The sequence below is a fragment of the Colossoma macropomum genome, unplaced genomic scaffold, assembly GCF_904425465.1.
Source record: "Colossoma macropomum unplaced genomic scaffold, Colossoma_macropomum, whole genome shotgun sequence".
Classification (NCBI taxonomy): Eukaryota; Metazoa; Chordata; class Actinopteri; order Characiformes; family Serrasalmidae; genus Colossoma; species Colossoma macropomum.
In genome coordinates, this window is record NW_023494806.1 from 25,171,649 (window position 1) to 25,192,109 (window position 20,461).

At 38.6% G+C, this 20,461-nt stretch overlaps 1 protein-coding gene across 1 annotated transcript in view; it reads right to left on the reverse strand.

Moving 5' to 3' along the window:
* prkg2 (protein kinase cGMP-dependent 2) overlaps nt 1–20,461 on the reverse strand; it is a 32,426-nt gene that overhangs the window by 10,844 nt on the left and 1,121 nt on the right. The window contains exons 2-9 of the mRNA XM_036598520.1: nt 15,783–16,282; nt 13,085–13,251; nt 11,831–11,944; nt 9,282–9,387; nt 8,278–8,341; nt 4,416–4,493; nt 435–529; nt 53–121 (exon numbers count right to left, since the gene is read on the reverse strand). Coding sequence (XP_036454413.1) covers nt 53–121; nt 435–529; nt 4,416–4,493; nt 8,278–8,341; nt 9,282–9,387; nt 11,831–11,944; nt 13,085–13,251; nt 15,783–16,264 — 1,175 coding nt within the window. The 5' untranslated portion in view covers nt 16,265–16,282. The remainder of the gene's footprint in view (nt 1–52; nt 122–434; nt 530–4,415; nt 4,494–8,277; nt 8,342–9,281; nt 9,388–11,830; nt 11,945–13,084; nt 13,252–15,782; nt 16,283–20,461) is intronic.

The window sequence follows — 20,461 nt, forward strand, 5'->3', positions numbered from 1 at the left end:
CTACATAATGCATGCAGTTCTGCTGAAAGGGGAAAATGATGTGTGTTCTTACTCTCTGTCAATCACAAGGCACTCTACACCATCCTCATCTGCGATTATATTAGCTGACCGGACATCATCACTGCATAGAGGAGGAAAAAAATTATGTAATGTGTTTAGACCTGATTCAAACCTCACTGGAGTGTCTCTGAAATGATGCATCACCTTGATAAGGTGGATGAGACATTCTACCAGTACGAAAATCGCTATGTAATTAAATAAGCTAATTATGCAGTAATGTTTTCATTAATAAAGCTCATGTATGTCAACTACATATGTACACTAAAAATGAGATATAAGACTTTAATTTCAACCACATAATAATTTTTAAAAAAGTATTTCGTGGATGTAATATGTGAAAGTATTATGTGCCATAAGGTTCTGAAGAGCGTTACCTGATGAGAGCCTTCTCTCCGAAATAATCTCCTTTCTGGAGGGTATTGATGACCTGTGGCTCATCGTGATCCTTTGTGCTTTGGGTTACTTTAATCTGGGCAAAACACAATCAGTCAGATTATATAAATATCATTGATGCAACATAAATGGTGACCCATTAACCTTGATAGAGCCCAGTACAAGGCTGTGTGACAGCTATATGATTCATAATATGGCTACACAGCATAATCAACAATACAATATGAGGCATCTAACCCATCCATAGGAACACAAGCACAAGGAAAGCTAACATCTCCCAAATTGTACACAGATAAAACAATGAGACAGAAATAAATGAGCTCTTACAAGAGAACTTTAACTCACGTTCAGCTTTATTTACTTTGTTGTTATCACTAGTTGGGTCCCCCATCACACAGTGCTACCAAGCTGGGAGGGGGAAAGCTAGCAAGTGCTTCCTCTGAGACGTAAAGCTGCCACATCTTTTCAGCCTACCACTAACGCAACATCACTGGACTGCTCAACACTCACTGAAGGAGAACGCTAACTGACAATTCTGCTACAACAGCTAATGGACGCCTACACTGAGTAATGAGAGAGAGAGAGAGAGAGAGAGAGAGAGAGAGAGAGAGAGAGAGAGAGGGCCTTCCTACCCACTCAGAGAGCGAGGCCAGTTATGCTCTCTTGGACTCCCGGTCACGGATGGCTGTGGCATCACCCCGGGGGGGATCGAAAATTCATGATCTCCTGACAGTTGTTAATAAATTAGGCTATCGGTATCCGTGAGCGCCTAAACTTCAGATTTTATTGTTTTTAAGGAAGCTCAAGTCTCTACTGGCTGTCCTGTAATTCATTTGCGTCCATGTGGAGACTGTCCTGACCACATGTCAAAGCCATCATGAAAATTTACCTGGTCTTGGAAATTATCATTTTTCAGAGGGATAAACAGAAGGGAATGTTAATAATATGCAAAAAATATATAGAGAAATTTAAATACCTGATCTAAATGCTCATGATTTAGATATTTTACTCCCAGTTTCAAAAGATCACTTCTCTGACCTAGCAACTAAAGTGAGAACTCACATGGCCAATAGCAGTCTGGGCATTTTGGGCTATTTCTAAAAAAGGAAAAACATAATTCCAGTTCTGTATTTATTGAATTGCAACTGGACAGTGACATTATTGTTGTTTTGGCTAAATTTTAAAAGAAAAAATTAATATGAAGTTACACAGTCAGGGGACCATAAGCAATTAGATGGTTGTTTCTTGGACTATGATGCACTATTGCAACATCAGACAAAAACAGCTAATAAAAGGTTAAAAGTTGATTCTGCATCTGGAGTCCGTTGCTGCATGGAGACCAGCAAAGCATGAACGTCAGGAAAGCAGGTCATCATGACGAATAATAATTCAATCAGAGACAAACATTAGACAGTCATCAATTTTGTCTAAAATTATGTTAATTTGTCCAATTACTTCAGTTCAATTCAATGTTCGGGAGACCCAAAGCAAAACAGACTGCACTCTAATTATATATTCAAAAATAATGACATTCTCAGATCTTACATCTGTTTCCAAACAATGGATTTTAGCTTCTGTTATTTTTTTTTTTATTCTTTTTTTTAATTATGCTTCATCCATGACAGGACATCCACTTCCTCCTCACTCCTGTAAAGTGATCCGTGGCTGACCCTCTTGACCTGATAGCCAGTTTTTTGGTGGCTAACACTAATGGCCTTATTCCCAACACACCGTCTTGGACAGGGTGGCGACAGGCTGACGAGAAGCATCATTTCCGCCACTTAAATCCCCCTTCAGAAAAAAACATCTGTCCTCCCCCTCTCCCAATTAGAGCTGCATCGACAGTGGGGGCCCTGTGGGGGATCCAAGCCTGGATAGCTCATGCTAAACGGTTCCTGTCGCTTCCCAGCAGAGGCCTCTGTCTCTTAACCCCTGCAGTGTCAGGTTACTGATTTATCTTAACACGCTCTACCGCCCACAGTAATGGACAAGCGTTTCCTATACAGCCCCTGTGAGGGTCAGCGGTGTTGAGGGAAAGTGTCCATAGCAGTGGCCTTCAGATCAGTGTATTTTCTCTTATTGCAACTGTTGGGCCTGGTTAGAGGAAGCTGATTTCAGCAATAGGGGGTTAGCTTCTAGGGAGCAGGATTTGGAGGACAAGATAAATACTGAATAATGCATACTGTAGCCTTCACTGAACAGAGATAAGAGCCAGGACGTAAAAGTCAAGTTATCTAGTTATGTAATGAATTTCATTTACATGCGTGAATAGGTTATTATTGTTTCGTTGTCAAGAAATTATAACAACGTAAGTTGTTGAGGCACAACTTCACTTATTCTTTTCTGGTACTGACATGATCTGAGATGTTTTGTTTAAAATGAAACACTTCACTTAAGATGGGCATCTAAAAGTAGGTTATCATGCTCAACCTAATGTGAGTGTGTGCATTCTCACAATAGTTTTGTTGCAGGATTGGATCACATTCATTTTTTGTCTTTCCTCTCGCCGATCCAACACTTTCTATTGATATGGACCTGATACCGGGCCATCGGATCAATAACTCTTTATCAAATTTAAATAAAAAAAATACTCCTCTAATTTTAAACACAAACGAGATATTATATTATATTGCCATTTGGTATTTCTTTATACAGATCAAAGTACTTTTTATCATTCTCTGCAGTTGACAGGGCTGCCATGTCCAGCACAAATTAACATGCATTTTCAAACTAGCCCAATTTGGTGTGTAAATCTATCATGTAGATGGGAAGAAAATCTTAAAAGATGTAAAGAGGGTGGAAAGGGGGATGGTTTTTGTCTTTTTTTTTTAATCAAGCCTGAATAAAATGTAGATATTTTAGCACAGTAGCCCAGCGTCACCTAAACATTCTGCTTTTCCAGAGTACAATAAATACATCCTTAAATTTAAACATCTGTCCGACATAATGTACTTTAAGTGCCAATACTGATTTGTATCTCTACAAATTAAATCATGCTTTGTTATCATTGTTGATAACTGCAACTTCCAAGCGTGGGTCCAGTGCTATTGTATGCTATGGAACCCTTTAAAAAGGGGGTTCCTAGATAATATATGGAGAACCATGTCAACTCAAGGAATCATTTGAATGCTTAGGTGTTTCTTTGTAGTGTTAAATGGTTCTTCACCGTGACTAAGCACCTGTTGTATATGTTTTTGCAAAGAACATTTTGAAAAATGGTTCAACAAAGCATCAAAAAGAGTTCCACCATTGATAAAAGTCAAAGAACCTGTTTTAGGTACTGTATAGAACACTTTGATGAATGTGTACAGAATTACAAACAACCTATGTAAAATATCATGCAAAATGTATGAAATTTATGTGCATGACATTGTCATTGTCATAGCAAAACCTTGCTAGCTCCATTTTATTCCTTTTTTTATTTTTTTACACCATTTGAAAATGCTAGCTTCTCTTTACATTATGTAACACTTCATAATGAATGAACCAACAGAAATGGTCCAAAATAAACTCCTGTTATACTAATACTGATATGCAGTAGGTAAGATATGGGGATTTGGAGACCTCTCTGGTGGAAATGTGTAATTGCACGCAACGTGCGGAAGAACATTTAGTAACGTCATTTGTGAAATGATACTTCTTTCAGTTTTAACAAACATTAAGGTTCACAAAGTCATTTCCTTCTCCTGTAATAATTTCTGAGATATGAGCTTTTGTTATGACATTAAAAACTTAAAGGCATTATGTATTTCATTACATGTTATTACAAGGTTACATTCTTTCATTAAACAATGGTGTTCTGACTCTCCATAGCAACATATACTTAAAAGTCCAGTCAAATCAGCAACAAAAAATGGTCTAAACTATTATAAACTGTTAATGTCTCGAATCCTTCTGTAAAACACTCTGATGAGCTCAATCATTACTTCAATGCATAATAATGCATGCGGTGCAGATATTACCTTTCCCTTGGCAATAATGTAGAAAGTGTTTCCTTCCTCTCCCTCCCGGATGACATAGTCGCCTTTGTCATAATACTCCTAATGAGGAAATACAAGAAAGATCTCATTTAGTTATTGATTTCCCACTGAGTCACTGCTGACTTGTTCCCGTAGAGATCGTCCCAAAGGAGACTGCAGGAAGGCTGCACTTTTTCAGAGGTACTATAGGAAGCTTTGTACTGCACAGCTACCTCTGATATCCATCAAGCTTTGAGAAGTTGGCTCTAAATATACAGTCACATGCAAAATTTGGGTGTCTCTGGTTAAATTACACCTTTTGTTGATGTTCTGAGTTTATCTTCTAAGTATACATCCTCTACTGAGAACACATTTCTGCACAATTAATGCATAATTACGGTTTATTTGCTATTATTTGCATTTCATGTACTGGAAAGAAATACAACAAAATGTGGTTTGTGTGAAAGTTCTGGCACATTTCATATTTTCTGTTTTATTTCTATTTTTTCCAATATGTTAAAAGCAAAAAAAGTTTGCTCCCAGTAGAGGATGTGTACTATTTTCACTTAGAAAGTTTTGTTCACGTATAGTATTCATTAGCCAAGCATGCCAATGCCAGATTGAAAGACATCATTTCAGTCAGCTACTTTCCAATCATACTAAGCTGATTATGTCATCTACACTCAACCATTACCTCATATGTCCTGTAATCTACCACTGGAATACAAGAGTGGGGATGGTTACAACTAACCATTGTAGACAAAAACCTGAGACATGATTGACATTTTATGCAAAATGTAAATCACAGCCAGTGTACATTAGTGATTAGTCAAATATTAAGAAAAATGTACAGCACTGTGCAAAAAGTCTTAGGCAAGAGAATTGTTTAAAACTACAGGGTGTCCCAAAAAAATTGACATAATTTCGTAGTCTAATAACATAGCCAATTCTCCCTCAAATGATCTCAAATTTAAAAGAAATATGTAAAAACTAACCAAGTTTAATTCAGGTTGAAGAATGGCGTTCACTGGAAATGAAAAGGCATTTTGTGTGTTAGAATATGCTCAAACACAGTCAAACAAGAATGTGCAGCGCGCATTTTCGAGAAAATTCAATAAAAATGCACCAACTGGAAAGCAGATTTGGACATGGCACAAAAAATTCAAAGAGGAAGGCTGTCTGTGCAGGGCAAAGGGATCTGGACGACCACCAGTATCGGAAGATATTACATTTGTGAAGCTTTATGAAATTGGTTATAAAATCTACATCCCTCTGAATTTCTTGCTCAAATTTTGATAAATAAATCTTGTATTGTTCAATGTGAAGCCTATTTAATTTTGTTTGCCTAGGACATGTAGTTACTCAGATGTCTCACATCTCAAATGATGTCAATTTTTTGGGACACCCTGTATTTATCTTGACTATAAATGCAATTACACTGGTAGATAAAACACCATAAAAGATTAGAATAGACACAAATAAACACACAGTAAAATATAACAAGATCTTTTTTTCCAAAAAAGCCATTGATGCCTTGTTTAGGAGAATACAGCCTTTTTTTTTTTTTTAAGAATACAGCCTTGAGAATATGCTTGGTTCTTGACGTCTGGCTGAGCTCCCGACATTGTGTGGATGTGTTTAATTCCGTCAGCAGCACACCTGATTAAATGTAATGAAAGATTGATTAGCTGAAGAAGGTTTGTAATGGTAACTGTAAGTACTGGACTTCCTCGAGGAGAGGTCTGGAAATGGTTAAGCTAACACAGTCACAAGACTTTTGCTCAGTACAGTACATGTTATATTAATATATGATTCATCAATATTCCAACTCAATTAGAAACGATCATTTTACCATCTCATGGCAACCTTTAACAAATAGAGAATAAAAGCACATTCCATAATTAAACGTACATTATATGCTATATTTATGTCCCACAGGTATTTCATAAACTATGTTTACAAAAGGGTAACATGACTACATGTCTGCAGCAGCACTGTCCAATTCTATGTTAGTTTACCTCTAATCAGATCCAACTGGCTTTCCCCTTCTAATGCTTCTGAAAGCTCAATGTAAGAAAGTGCTCTTAAAATAATATGTTAGAATAAAAGTACATCACTGCAAACCAATGGAATAATATGGAAATATTCATTTAAACTAGATGTAATTGAACATGCTGTTACAGTACTGTACAAAAGTCAGAAAACACTCTTCTTTTATGTAATTTCCACCAAAAATGGAAAATTATCATTATCATTATCCAAAGAAAAACAAGCATCTCCAAAATGGCAACTTTTCAGCAGAGGGCAAAAACATTCTTTACTTCTAATGTAAGTTAATATAAAAGATTTTATTTCAAGCAATTCTGGGGCATTTCTGTTGGTCCAGTCATCATGAAATTTTCACACAAATATAAAGGGCAGCTTTTGATGATGCAAAACAATCAAAATTAAACAGAAATGGAGTTTTTCTTTGGACAGCAATGATATTTAACAGAAAATGAAGCATCAGCAACTAAATGTAATATCATATTCTTCAGTACTTAGTGTGTCCACCTGTGCCATTTCCACCACAGTGGAGGGATGGACAGTGGATTTCTTCAAATCTGAATCAAGATTGGAGTTTGATTATCTTGTCTCTCTCAAAGATAAAAGCTTTAAGTATTGTGTATCTGATGACAGTTTTGGGTGTCTACCACAGTTATCATCACTCATATTTTCTCTACAGTTTTGGAAAAACTCCTTTTTTTCCACTTACTTTTTGACTTTCCCCTTCTTTATGCAAGTGCTCAGAAATATCTGTAAAATGAATCTTGTTCTTAATGGCTGAGTAAAAGAATGGTGGGCTTTGGCTTTTGTGCATCACTGTAAGTATAAAATAGTTCTGAAACTTTTAGAATCACTACTTGCTTCCATACCTTTAGCCTATATTGTATATACTGTACATTTCATGTCCATCATTACCACAAACAAAACAACCCGTGCAGCTCAGAAACTGGACGACCTTCAAACTGTGACCATGATCGATGTCTTCAGCATATTTTTGGTGAGCACCAGTTGCAGATTCTTGGAAGCTGCAGAAAGAAACATTAGTTCTGGCCATTCTCCGTAGATAAGCATGATTGCTATCAACATATCCACGACCCAACCATGCGTCCTCCCGGCCGGACTCTGCTGTTGTTTCATCTGAGAAGTTCTCCAGGCGAGCCCTGGACCTCTTTACAGCAGGAACTCCAAAACATTTGTCCACTCTAAGACTCCCTCACCACATTCCATTCCTCACTGTTTAATGATAGAGCTCCACATTATCTGCATTTTGCAGTCTGAAACATCTGTGCCACTATTGAGTTACATTGCTTCCCAATCCCTCGGGAGGGAATATAATCAACTCCATCGGAATGATTGAATAACAGAATTCTCCCATTCGACCCTGGGGACCGACAATCGAGAGGAATGTCCTTGAAGTTTTTTCAGAAGGTGGGGAATGCGAGGAGGGTTATTTGACACAAAGCTGACAAAGCCCACACTCTTTTAGAAAAACTTGCTTTTGGCCCCTCAGAGAGCCATGGAATAAATCAGTCAGCAGCTTGAATTGGCTGTCACGCACATCTTTAACAAATCACAGCCCACACAGCCCCCCAGCTTCCACCCTCAACCTCCAAATCAGGAACATTTTACTTGGCCTTAGTCAAATAATTACGGCAACAATGTCAAATAATTATGATAACAATCTACTGGGCCAGGAGATGACAGACGGAATATCTGCCCTGTCTAACAAAAGGATCATTGATGGTGGGTGTAACAGTTTTCTGGCTTGGTGTTCAATAGGATATCTAATCAACTATGAAGAGATAAGATCTTTACTTACCACCTCCAAGCAGTCAACAATCTTTGTCAGTTTGTCCTCTGGTAGATTGGCCAAAAGTGAAACGCTGGAATTCAAAAAGGGAAGAGAGGAAATCAATGATTGCCAGACATCTTCAGAACAAGATAGAGATCTTCTTGTGAAGATATGTGGTACAAAGGTAATAAAGAACACTTGTGTTTATTTCAGCTCAAATTAGATTATCTCAGTGGTTTATGTTTTCCTATTAACATGACTAGCTTAGCCTTCAAATGAAATCAGTCCACTGGGTTCCAGTCATGTTTTCTATCTAAATTGTATATATAGGGTCAAGGAGGTCATTTCAAGCATACATCTAGACCAGTGGCTCCTTATCCTGGTCCTGGAATACCCCTGTCCCGCTCAGTGTAGTGGTTTTCCTGCTACAACACACCCATTCTTAAAGATAAAGGTTTGGCTGTCCTGTATTGTACCTTATAACTTCAACATAAGTGGGTGTACCTAAATTGCTGTAGGCCGGGTGGATATATGTAAATGAGGTGGATATATGTAAATGAGTTGGTTCTTAGGATATCACAAAAACATAAATTCAAAATAGACTGAACTAAATCCTGCTGCACTAAATCCAATTAAACAGGACTAATTATGCTCTGTTTGTAATCAAACATGCAGTCTTGTCAGTATTCTTTAAGTATTGATGATATTCACCATACAATCTGAAACGCATATTGTGACGTAATGTGATATAATTATATATCCATCATATTGTGATATAATCATCATATTGCCCACTCCTAACCTTAACACAGAAACAGCTTAGATTTAATTAGTTGGATCAGGTGTGTTAGAAAACCACGTTTCTAGGCCAGCTTGCACTTTCAACCTGGAAAATTCATAGCTACACTTTTCTTGCTTGTTCCATTGTATCTTCTCATAGCTGAGAAAATCTCTCTTTGATGGTCACAGTAGCAGGTACTGTTACTTGATGCTAGCGTGGACTGTGGGGGACGATATGTTGGTTGGATCACCTTCTGAGGAAGCTGCGATGCTGCTCATGCCGCGCCTCAGCAGTCATTCGCATGATGTTGTGAAAGACTTCTCGGTCAAGGACCCAGGTCCTGACATTGCTGGCCGCTGCAACCACAAAAAAGCAGCAGGTAAGGGGAAATGCCAGCGTGCTGTCAGGGCTTGACCTGTGCCTCACTGCATGGGACAAGATTAACTAGCAGTGAACCAGTTACCAGGAAACAACAGCTGCTTCCAATAGGGTGCTTGGGGAGTGGTCACGTTTTATTGCGGCATGTCAAATCAAGAGAGACTTATAGGACTGAATAAGTGTGGTCAAGATAAAAAGTTACAACGTATAGTTAAAGTGTTATTCTTCTTGGTTTGAACTGAGTCTATCTGACAATCATAGTTTCTCTTGTTAACTGGCTCGACAGCATTCTGGCAAAATGTAGTAATGTCAGCTTAGCAGCAGACTGGGGAAAATGTGCTTTGAATTGACGTGTAACTGGTAAAATATGATTGCACATTAATAAAATGTATTACATGAACATAATATTTGCTAAAACAAGTAAACATAAAGCAATTGTGTTGATGTAACATCTTTTCTTTGTGTGCAACCACTTGACACAATAAAATCATGAACCAAAGGAAAATCCAAAATGACCACCACAAGCCACCAGAACAGCTTCAATTCACATTTGCTTGGATTCTACAAGTCTCTGAGACTGTTCTGGAGCAATAGAAAACCATTCTGCCTAAAGATATTCCCTCAGTGGGTGTTTTGATGACGATGGTGGAGAGCACGGTCTAATACATTGGTCTAAAATGTCTTTTAAATGTTCAAACAGGTTGAGATTTGAGATCATCTTGATACTCATTAAACCATTCATTGACTCCTTCTGCCCTGTGGATGGAGTCAGTGTCATCCTAGTAGAGACCACTCCCATTGATTTGCAGTGACCCTTCCCTCTAAGGGGACAAGTGGACCAAAATCAAGCCAGGAAAATGTCCCCACAGCATAACAGAGTAACCAGGCCTCCTCACTGTAGGGGTCAAACATTCAGGCCTGTACACGCCACACATGTCCCCGTCCACTTGCAGAACATGGTAAAGGACAATGTTTTTTCCACATCTCTTAGATCAGTCTATGATTTTTGCACCACTGAACTCTCAAATGTGCGTTTGTCTTTGTAATAAGGGGGTTTACACAAATGTATTATTATATCATTATATCTTGCTCACAGTCTGATCATGTCCTGCACTGATATTCTCAGTCACCATAACGGCTGCTCTTCAGCACTGCAGAGACACTGACATGGTGGTGTGTTAGTGTGTGTTGCACTGGTATGAGTGGATCAGACACAGCAGTGCTGCTCAGGTTTTTTTGGTTGATGGACTGAGAATATTCCACCAACCAAAAATATCCAGGGAGTAGCGTCCTGTGACCACTGAGGAAGGACTAGAGGATGACCAACATAAACTGTGCAACAACAGATGAGCTACTTACTCTGACTTTACATACACTCATATCAGCACAACACATACTAACACACCAGTGTCAATGCAGTGCTGAGAATGATCCACCGCCCAAATAATACCTGTTCTATGGTGGTCCAGTGGGGTCCCTGACCATTAAACAACAGGGTAAAATGGGGCTAACAAAGTATGCAGAGAAACAGATGGACTACAGTCTGTAATTGTAGAGCTACAAAGTGCACCTATATAGTAAGTGGAGCTGATAAAATGGACAGTAAGTGTGGAAACAAGGACTTGGTTTTAAGGTTATGGCTAATCTGTGTACCTGCCACAGAGCATGGTAAGATGTTAATTGCATAACTGCTTCATTCGGTACATCTGTCTGGAAGCACCTGCTCAAGTTTCTGATTATGTCCCTCCATTCATTTATTCATGTTCTTTTTCTAATTTGTCCACCATCTCTGTATGGAATAAACATTATTATGAATTATCTGAAATGTTATCTAGTCTTGATGTGTCAGTTTGGCAAGGCTATGGGTTCACATGTGGTCAGTGTTCTTTCCGAGTTTATACTGCAGTTCATGAATAGGATCCTGCTTAGAGTGCTTTTGTAAATATCTGACATCATTAGGGTCATTTGATTGGAGAAAGTGCTTTAGGCCAAAACAAACTAAATCGCTGATGTGTCCAAAAGCTTTGCGCTGCAAAGGAAATCAGGAGTGTACAAGGTGTTCCAGTCTTGCCTCCTTTTCTGTGTTTGATGGCCATAGGCAACAGTGGGTTTGGATGTCTAAATGTGAAATATTCTCCAAGTCTGAGCTCACCATGTTTAGATAACACACCAGTGAACTGGTGTTATCCAAGCAGAATACTGAGCTTAGGACAAACTGTATCTCTCCACCACCCCACCTGAAGTGGGGTGAACATTTGCATAATTCACTGTATCAACTCCTGCTTATTTCCTTGTCATGTTACATTTTTAATATGTCTGATTTCATATTCATAAGAAAGGATTTTTTTTCTTTGATAACTTTTTCTATTCATGCTATCGCACAGTTAGAGTCCCATTATGAACAGTTATGAAATACTTTACCTTTGACTGACGCAGTCCTGGTACAGTTATATAAAATGGCTAATTCACCAAATGTTGTCCAGACTGCGATGGAAGTGAGCAGTTTGTTGTTCTGATAGACGTCTAGGTTACCATCTGTAAGTTAAAAAAAAACAATATTACTCAAAAGTCAGAATAACTTGGCATACTTCATGCCTAAAAGGGCATTCAGACTTAAAAATATAGTTTAATATGTTGTTTATATGTTGAATGTGTTGTAATATTCTGTACAGCAGTATTGCATTCCTTAATCAGCTTCATAGAATTCATAATTTTATATAATTTTTGTTTATTTATGTTCTCTCACTACAATACCCAGCATGCTTTACACAAATACCTTATACAACTGGGGATTCATCTGCTGTCAACCGAACTGACTGCTAGCACAGCCTCTGATCAATAGACTAATAAACACAACCAAGCTAGCATCAATGTTAATGTTTACCTCAGCCGTCGAACAAAACAGCCCACCTCAAAAAATCCTTCCCAAGTTCTAGATTTTCAAAAGTTTCTCCCATCTTCAAAATACATTGTCAGCAGGGTTTTCTAGTCTTTAAACTGGAAAATCTCACTCTGGATACTACTGCAGCACTGCTAGTTAGTATGTTTACAACACATAGCGATTGTTATATTTATGATTTGTCCCTTTAAACAATAACAAATATGAAAGGAAAAATTTGGTGAAAATACAAGTCTACACAATTTTCCCCTTATACTCCAAATGTAGTCGTGTTTGGTCTCTGAAGTTTGCTTCTTTAGTTTTACACTGGAGCTAAGAAGCTAATGTGACTAGCAAATAATGGAAGCTTACAGCACACCAGCTAGCATTGTGCAAACTGTGTGCCTAAACGCCTCACAGACTTGTTTATGTTTCTGTGAAAGCCAGCTTTTGTCATATTGGGTCTGAAACTACTTAAGAAAGTCTTTTTGAGATTACTTAACAACTTCATGTGGTTGGAGGCAAGTGTGTGATGATTTAGACATGCTGTTTGCACAAGGCTATAAGCTTCCATTACTTATTAGCTGCATTAGCCTCATAGCTCCTGTCTAAAATTAAAGAAAAATAAAATTTTAAATTTGGACACCAAACCTCTTGGCTGATTGTTGATACATCAGCTGATAGATCTGGGGTAAGTGGAAAACAAATTTTGACTTCTGGCAAACTTGTCCTTTAAGCTAGCAATGAAAACTATTATAATACCTAAACCATTTCACAGAAAATTAGTTTATTCTTACCAGCCAGCACAAAAAGGTGGTTCCCTGGCTCGCCTTGCTTGATGACAAACTCTCCCTGCTGGTAGGTTCGCTCATACATGCACTCCACCATGTCTTTGAGCTGCTGTCCTTCCAGCCTCTTCAGATACCGATTCTTATTCAAGGCATCCGTTAGGAGCTTCTTCACACTGTCAGATCACACATTCTTCATGATTAAAGACTAGATCTAGGCTTTACATCATGCACTGCAAATAGTAATATCTTGTAAAATGTGAACATAATACTCAATTTGTCGCAATGAGTTTGAGGTCTCATTAGCGAATGCACTCAATAAAAACAGTGAGGAACCTTCAGAGACTTCTTGGTCTTCAGAGAAAGCCTACTGATTTCTGTGAAGATAACATTTTCTTCACAGAAATCATTAGCTGTACTTGAACTCCGCAAGTATTGTAGTACTACTATTCATTATGCTTTGGTTGGAAATAAAATGCTTACATTCTTGAACTGCCCAAAAGAAAATGATCGAATTTGGATTTTTTTCTCCATATTATCTAGTTTGCGAGTTCAAATGGTGCCTTCAACATGTGGTGGTAGTATGAGGGAAGACAGATTGAGGGAGGGAAGAGAACACTGAGAACTTGGACTGGAGGTCCGGGTGGCTTCTACCTGTAGCTAGAAGGCCAGACCCCCACTTGTAACTGTTGTGGGACTGTCATAGGACTGAGGAACAGGGAGGAGATGGGGACTGTGAGAATTTTGTCATGGAAAATGGAAGGTAAGGATGTGAATTTACAGGGTGTTAGATTGGATGGAGGAGAGTTTCAGGCATGTTCCTGCCACTAAACAGCCAAGCGAGCTCTGCTATTGGTTAGGCCTTCGAGAGCTGGATTGAAGTCGTTTTGAATTGCAATGGGTGGGGCCAACTGGGTAAGAAAAATACCACTCTAGGCTTCCTGAAAGGCCTAAAATAGGAGCAGTAGCCTGACAGATGCATTTTAGTAAGTTGTTAGAAATGGAAAACAGCGGCAGCCGCTCTATGCCGGGCCTCTTTGCTGAAAGAGTCACTGTAAAACTGCAACAAACCATGTAAAATATGTCAATATGCCCAGCTTCAAATTAAACATAGAATGTTTTTTTTACCATTTTTTAGTAACAAACTGCCAGCCTAGCCCTAATAGTCACGGTTTGCTACTGAAATAAATGATCAGAGCTATACAAACCTGAAATTATGTTGTATTATTCTCAGTCTGGTTCTTGGGGTTAAATTAAGACAGCTGGCAAATTATTGCCCTTTGGGTGGTGAATTTTTTGGTGGTTGTTTTATTTTCAAATTATTCAAGACCAATTAGACAGTTCTTCAGGCTCTTTTTTTTGTTTTCAAGTGGACCAGTTGTTCAATTGTCTATAACAGCTCAGAGAATAGGTAATGAATCTCCTAATGGTGTCTCATAGGCCGAACATTGGCCAACAAAAGTGACCTGCTATAATGAGAGCTTCCACAACATGGTCCCTGTGGAGATTACCATGTGAATGGCACATCCTAATTAAGAATGTATAAAAGAAGATAACAGACCTAGTGCTTGATTTACAAGCACTTGATTTACAAGCAGTCAGTGGGAAATTTTTTTTCAGTCATATTCATTTTATTTTGATTGCCCCATATAGGTTATCTACATATGAAAAGTTGTAGATATACTATCAAACTACCTGGTAAAAACTTTGGGTTAGGAACAGAACTAGTGTCAGAGTTAGGGCTAGATATGGGACTGAGGTTAAGGTTAGGGTTCGAGTCTATATTTAGGTTTAAGGAAAAGCTACACTGAACTTAATAGGCATTTAGTTGAATGTAAAGACAGAGTGAGCATCTACAGTAGATCCTCAAAATAAAGTGTTACCTCAGAATATTTCACAGTGGTGCTGACAGGAATCAGGCAATTAAAGTGCTTAATATGTCCTCACAGAAAGTTATTACATGAAATGTTGCCTGATGCCAGAAGTAGTGTTTTATGATGGTTTTGAGGTAAGGTTTTGGCCTAACCGTGTTTGTTTTTTAAATCTAGTAATGGCAAAGAGGTACATTATATACTAAATATATATGTATGTTCACTGGTGGTTTTGGATAATAAATAAGATTAATATATTTGTTTTGTAGACATCGCAGCCCTTGGTTCCTATCACCTCTACTTTAAAGAAATCTGAGTCGATAAGTACACTGACCGGCCTTTCACCCTGTTCTTCAATAGTCACAGAGCAGGTACTATTTGGGAGGTGGATCATTCTCAGCACTGCAGTGACAATAATGTGGTGGTGGTGTGTTAGTGTGTGTTACGCTGGTACGAGTGGATCAGACACGGCAGTGCTGCTGGAGTTTTAAACACCCCTGTGTCACTGCTGGACTGAGAATAGTCCACTAACCAAAAACATCCAGCCAACAGCATCCTAAGGGCAGCTGGATGGATAACAGTCTGAATATAGTGCTCCTATTTTATAAATGAACCTGATAAAATGGACAAAGAGTGTAGATACAAGGAGTGGCCGGCCAATGTATTTACATGATGCATGATTTCACATCAAATAGCTATGAATGATTTTGTTGAATTATTCAGACATTTTGAGAAGTCAGTGGAATTTTACTTAAACAGCCTAAACATGACATTGCAGTGTAGCATACAAAAACAGACATTTTTTAGACATTAAGATATTTCACCAGACTTCTAACCTTGGCTCTTTCCAGACTCTTGCACTCTCGAAGTAGAACTTGGGCATGCTGCTTGAGTCATATGTCCTGGAGGAAGGTTCTGCAGAAACCCCAGCTTTAGCTCCTTTTCTCTTGTTGAGGGTCTCTCGCAACAGGCCGCTAAGTCGCTGACTGAACTTGGCCTTTGTGGGCGAAGACAAGAGCTCCAAATCTCCCTGATTTTTCAATGCTTCCTGAAGCTTGCTGAGCTGGAGACATTTGTTCCTTAAAGCGTCTGAGATGTCAGCAATGGTTTGGTTCTGCTGGGCCAGCTGCTCCTCCAGCTGTTTGATCTGGAGTTGCTGGGCATTCAATTCTTCATCCTTCTTCTTCAGCTGGGACTCCAGCTCCTCCACCTTCATCCTAAGAATCTGAGAACCACCGTTGGACTCTGCATTGACCTTGGATTTGGCCGAGCCGTTGACGTGTATGAAGGGATTCAGTTTGACTGAGCCGTTTCCCATTTTGGTAGCAAGTGAGAACTACAGCAATAACAGCAAAGAGGACAACACAGACAACGTTTACAACACAGATAAATCTTAGTGCACAAAATTAAATAGTGCATAATTATGCTTAAAAAACAACATTTTTTCATGTGCATCCATAGTGTCCTAGCCAATTTTAGCTGCAAAAAGTAGCAGCATTCCACTCCACAGGGTCTCTAAGCAGCACTGTTATGTTCCCTACACTCTTGACAGGATGTTGGTTAAAGGAAGTTGATAAATACCTTCATTCGGAAGGTCCTACAGCATCACAATCAAACACATATCTTCAAGTGATATACAGTGACTGATGCATAAACTTTCCTCAGCTTTCTGTGAAGTGAAGTGAACCGTTGTTCACTATTCCTGATGCAGTTTGAAGTTCTCTTCCACCAATGTTTGGCTGGAACATGCTCAGTGACTGCGTCTTGTCTTTTAGCATAAACAGACTTTAAAAGTTAAAAGTATGGTCTCTCTATACTGTGTTCTGCAGCAACCATAGTTGAGCTCTCCACTACTGCTGAATGGCCGCACCCCCTACTCTAACCCAATACTGAGACAACCAATAACAGCAGTTTCTTTATTAAATGGTTAACATGTCAATAAATTTATTCAGAGTTGTTTGGTGTGAAAATCTTAAATCGAGAGAAACCTTGATTCAGAAATGTTCACAGCAGTGGTCATGGGAACCAGATGTCCACCTCTAAAAGCTCCCTCACAGAAAGTTATTACAACCCTGTTTCCAATAAAGTTGGGACAATGTGCAAAATGTAAATAAAAACAGAATGCAATGATGTGCAAATCATTTAAAGCCTATATCTAATTAAAAATAGTACAAACACATCAGATAAAACTGAGAAATGTATTGTTTTTTTAAATATACGGCCATTTTTAATTTGATTCCAGCGAGTTTCAAAAAAGTTGAGACGGGGCCACAAAAGACAGGTAAAGTTGTGTAATGCTAAAAAAGAACATCTGGTGGAACATCCCACAACTGATTTGGATAGTAGGCAACAGGTCAGTAACACTATTGGGTATAAAAAGAGCATCCCAGAGAGGCTGAGTCTTCCGGAAGTAAAGATGATCAATGGTACATAACAGCATTTAAAGATTCAGAGAATCCAGAGGAATATCTGTATGCAAAGAACAAGGCCAAAAAGCAATACTGGCTAGCTGTGATCTTCAGGCCCTCAAGCAACATTGCTTTAAAAACAGACATAATTCAGTAGTGGAAATCACTGTATGCGCTCAGGAACACTTCCAAAAACCAGTGTCTGTGAACACAGTTCATCACTGCATCCACAAATGCAAGTCAGAACTCTACCATGCAAAGATGCACTGAGGTGAAGTGGAGAAGTGTCCTGTGGTTTAACAAATCAAAACTCTTTTTGGAAATCATGGATACTGCGTCCTCCTGGCTAAAAGAAAAGAGGGACCATTTGGGACCATTTGGCTTGTTATCAGCACACAGTTCAAAAGCCAGCATGCATGATGGTATGAGGGTGCATTAGTGCACATCTGTGAAGGCACTATTAATGCTAAACAATATCTACAGGTTTTGGAGCTACATAAGCTGCCATCCAGATGATGTCTTTTTTGGGAAAGGCCTTGCTTATTTCAGCAAGACAATGCCAAACCACATTCTGCACATATTACAACAGCATGGCTCTGTAGTCCATGTGCTAATTTGGCCTGCTTGCAGTCCAGGTCTGTCACCCATTGAAAACATTTAGTGCATTATGAAATGAAAAGAGTGAGAAAGCCTTTCATTTTCTAAACTACGGCAGTTTGTCTCCTCAGTTCCCAAATGCTTACAGAGTGTTGTTAAAGAAAAGATGCAACACCGGTGTAAACATGCCCCCATCCCAAATTTTTAAACGTGTTGCTGGCATGAAATTAAAAATGGGCATATATTTTTCAAAAATGAACCAAAATCTCAGGTCCAACATTTGATATGTTGTCTTTGTACTATATTCAATTAAATATAGGGTTTATTGATTTGCACATCATTCCATTTTGTTTTTATTACATTTTGCACAGCATCCCAACTTTTTTGGAAAAGGGGTTGTATATGAAATGGTTATGAATGCATTGGCAGATGTTTGAGACATTGTTTTACAGTAGTGTTTTGATAAAATTTGGTCTAAAACATATTTTAATCAGTTTATTTTAATCTACTTGTTGTGGAAGGATATTGTAGATGTTCTAGGATGTTTAAGAAGGGTGTTCTAAGGCTAAACAGTCCCCAAAGAAAATTTTTCAGATTGACCACTATTTTACCATAATCAACATTTCACATAAAAACTCAGAAGATATGAGTAGGTTCATTGGTGGTTTTAGATAGTAAATAAAATGGCTATATTTGTATTGTACACATTTTGAGCCCTGCTTCCCATCACCACCACTGTAAAGAAATATGAGTTGGTAAGTTTCTCTACAAAGAACCATTTCACATCAAACCACTCTGAATGATTTTGTTTGTACCTCGAACACTGAATTATGCAGAAATTTTGAACAGTCAGTGGAATTCCCCTTTAATATATAACAACACTTAGAAATTGACCTGTTCATGACATAGTAGAATAAATGAAAGGAGTAAAAAACTCCAAAGACTGAATTAAGGTCTTATTGGTTTAAAGGGACTAAAATAGGTCTCCTTTAACACTGGTTTGTATGGTGTACATTTAGCCATGACTGAGTGACATGAGGTACAGCCGGAAAGCGTCATTTCCATTTGATGCAAAATGACTGAAATTATCCTACTGTACAGAATGAGGCAGTAGATGGTGAAGTATATAGTATACATGTATGTGTATAATATAAAAATACATATAGTCCCCAGATTGAGACACAGCTGGCTCACATAACATCATCAACATGTTGACCATTATAGCTAACAAGCCTCACACAGAAATTACAGCAGAAGAGCTGGCATTTCAGATCATCATTTATATGATAATGCGTGGGTGTGCTTTTTTTTTTATCCATTTCTGATTTGTTGTTGACATTTGCACCCTACGTACCACAGCTCTGTTTGATGGCAAAGGTTAGAAGACCCTTTTATCTGTCTATTAATGAATAATCCCCAAATGCGAAGAGAAGTTGTAGAGATAGGGAGAGAGAGAGAGAGAGAGAGAGACAGAGAGAGACAGAGAGAGAGAGACAGAGAGAGAAAGATTTAAATGAGATCAGGAGGCCCAAAATGATTTAGTCTACTAGAAGACCCTTTTATCTGTCTTTTAATGAATAATCCTGCAAATGTAAAGAGAAGTGGTAGAAAGGGGGACAGAGAGACAGAAAGAGAGATGAAATGTATGAGAGGTGTACATGGTTTTACAAACTGGTACAAACATCCAGTTGAAACCCTGCACACACACACCCTGGACAAAATATACTCCATGTGGGTAAAAAGACACTGAAGTCTACCTGCAGGGCTGAACTAGGACAATATCCACTTTCATTAAATACTCAAAAAAAAGCTCTAGATTTTATATTCCAGAAGTTTAATGACCCTCCACTATAAAGCACTGGCCAGTCAGGAGCTGAATAGGAGTTCCCCAAGCCAGCTGGTCCTGAGTCTCAGTGACCTAAAACCCAACATCACTCACACTAAACAGCCTCGCCACAGGCTCAGAAAATCAGACGCAACCAAATTATAACCAACCAATTACATCACTCACGGGACTGAAACTACACAACAGCAACACAGACTTCAGTGTTATTTGGCTGATTACACATCAGCAACCTACCTGACAATGATTAAAAACTACAGACTCAGCAAACACAGTCTGGCCATTGAAACTGGCCGGCGCAGACAGAGTTGGTCACTGAGCTCTGTCAGTGGTGGAGACGGAGCTGCACTTCCTATCAGATCGCCTGAAGTAGGATTCCATTAGGAATCCATTCTATAAGAAAGTAAGCAGCATCTCAGCTCTGCAGGAACACTGAGAAACTCCCGAACATGTCAGGAGCGAAGAGTGGGCTGATCATACACACAGCAAGATCTGTGACAGCTCGTCACAACCTGAGAGAAAACCAGTGACTATTATTGATTCTTTGTGATTATTGCATATTTGGAATTTACTCTTGACTCTTATTTTCTTTTTCCTCTATTGATTACTAATAATGCTGTAAATAACTTAATTTCTAGGGTTCTACTGTAATCTATAATATCATTCT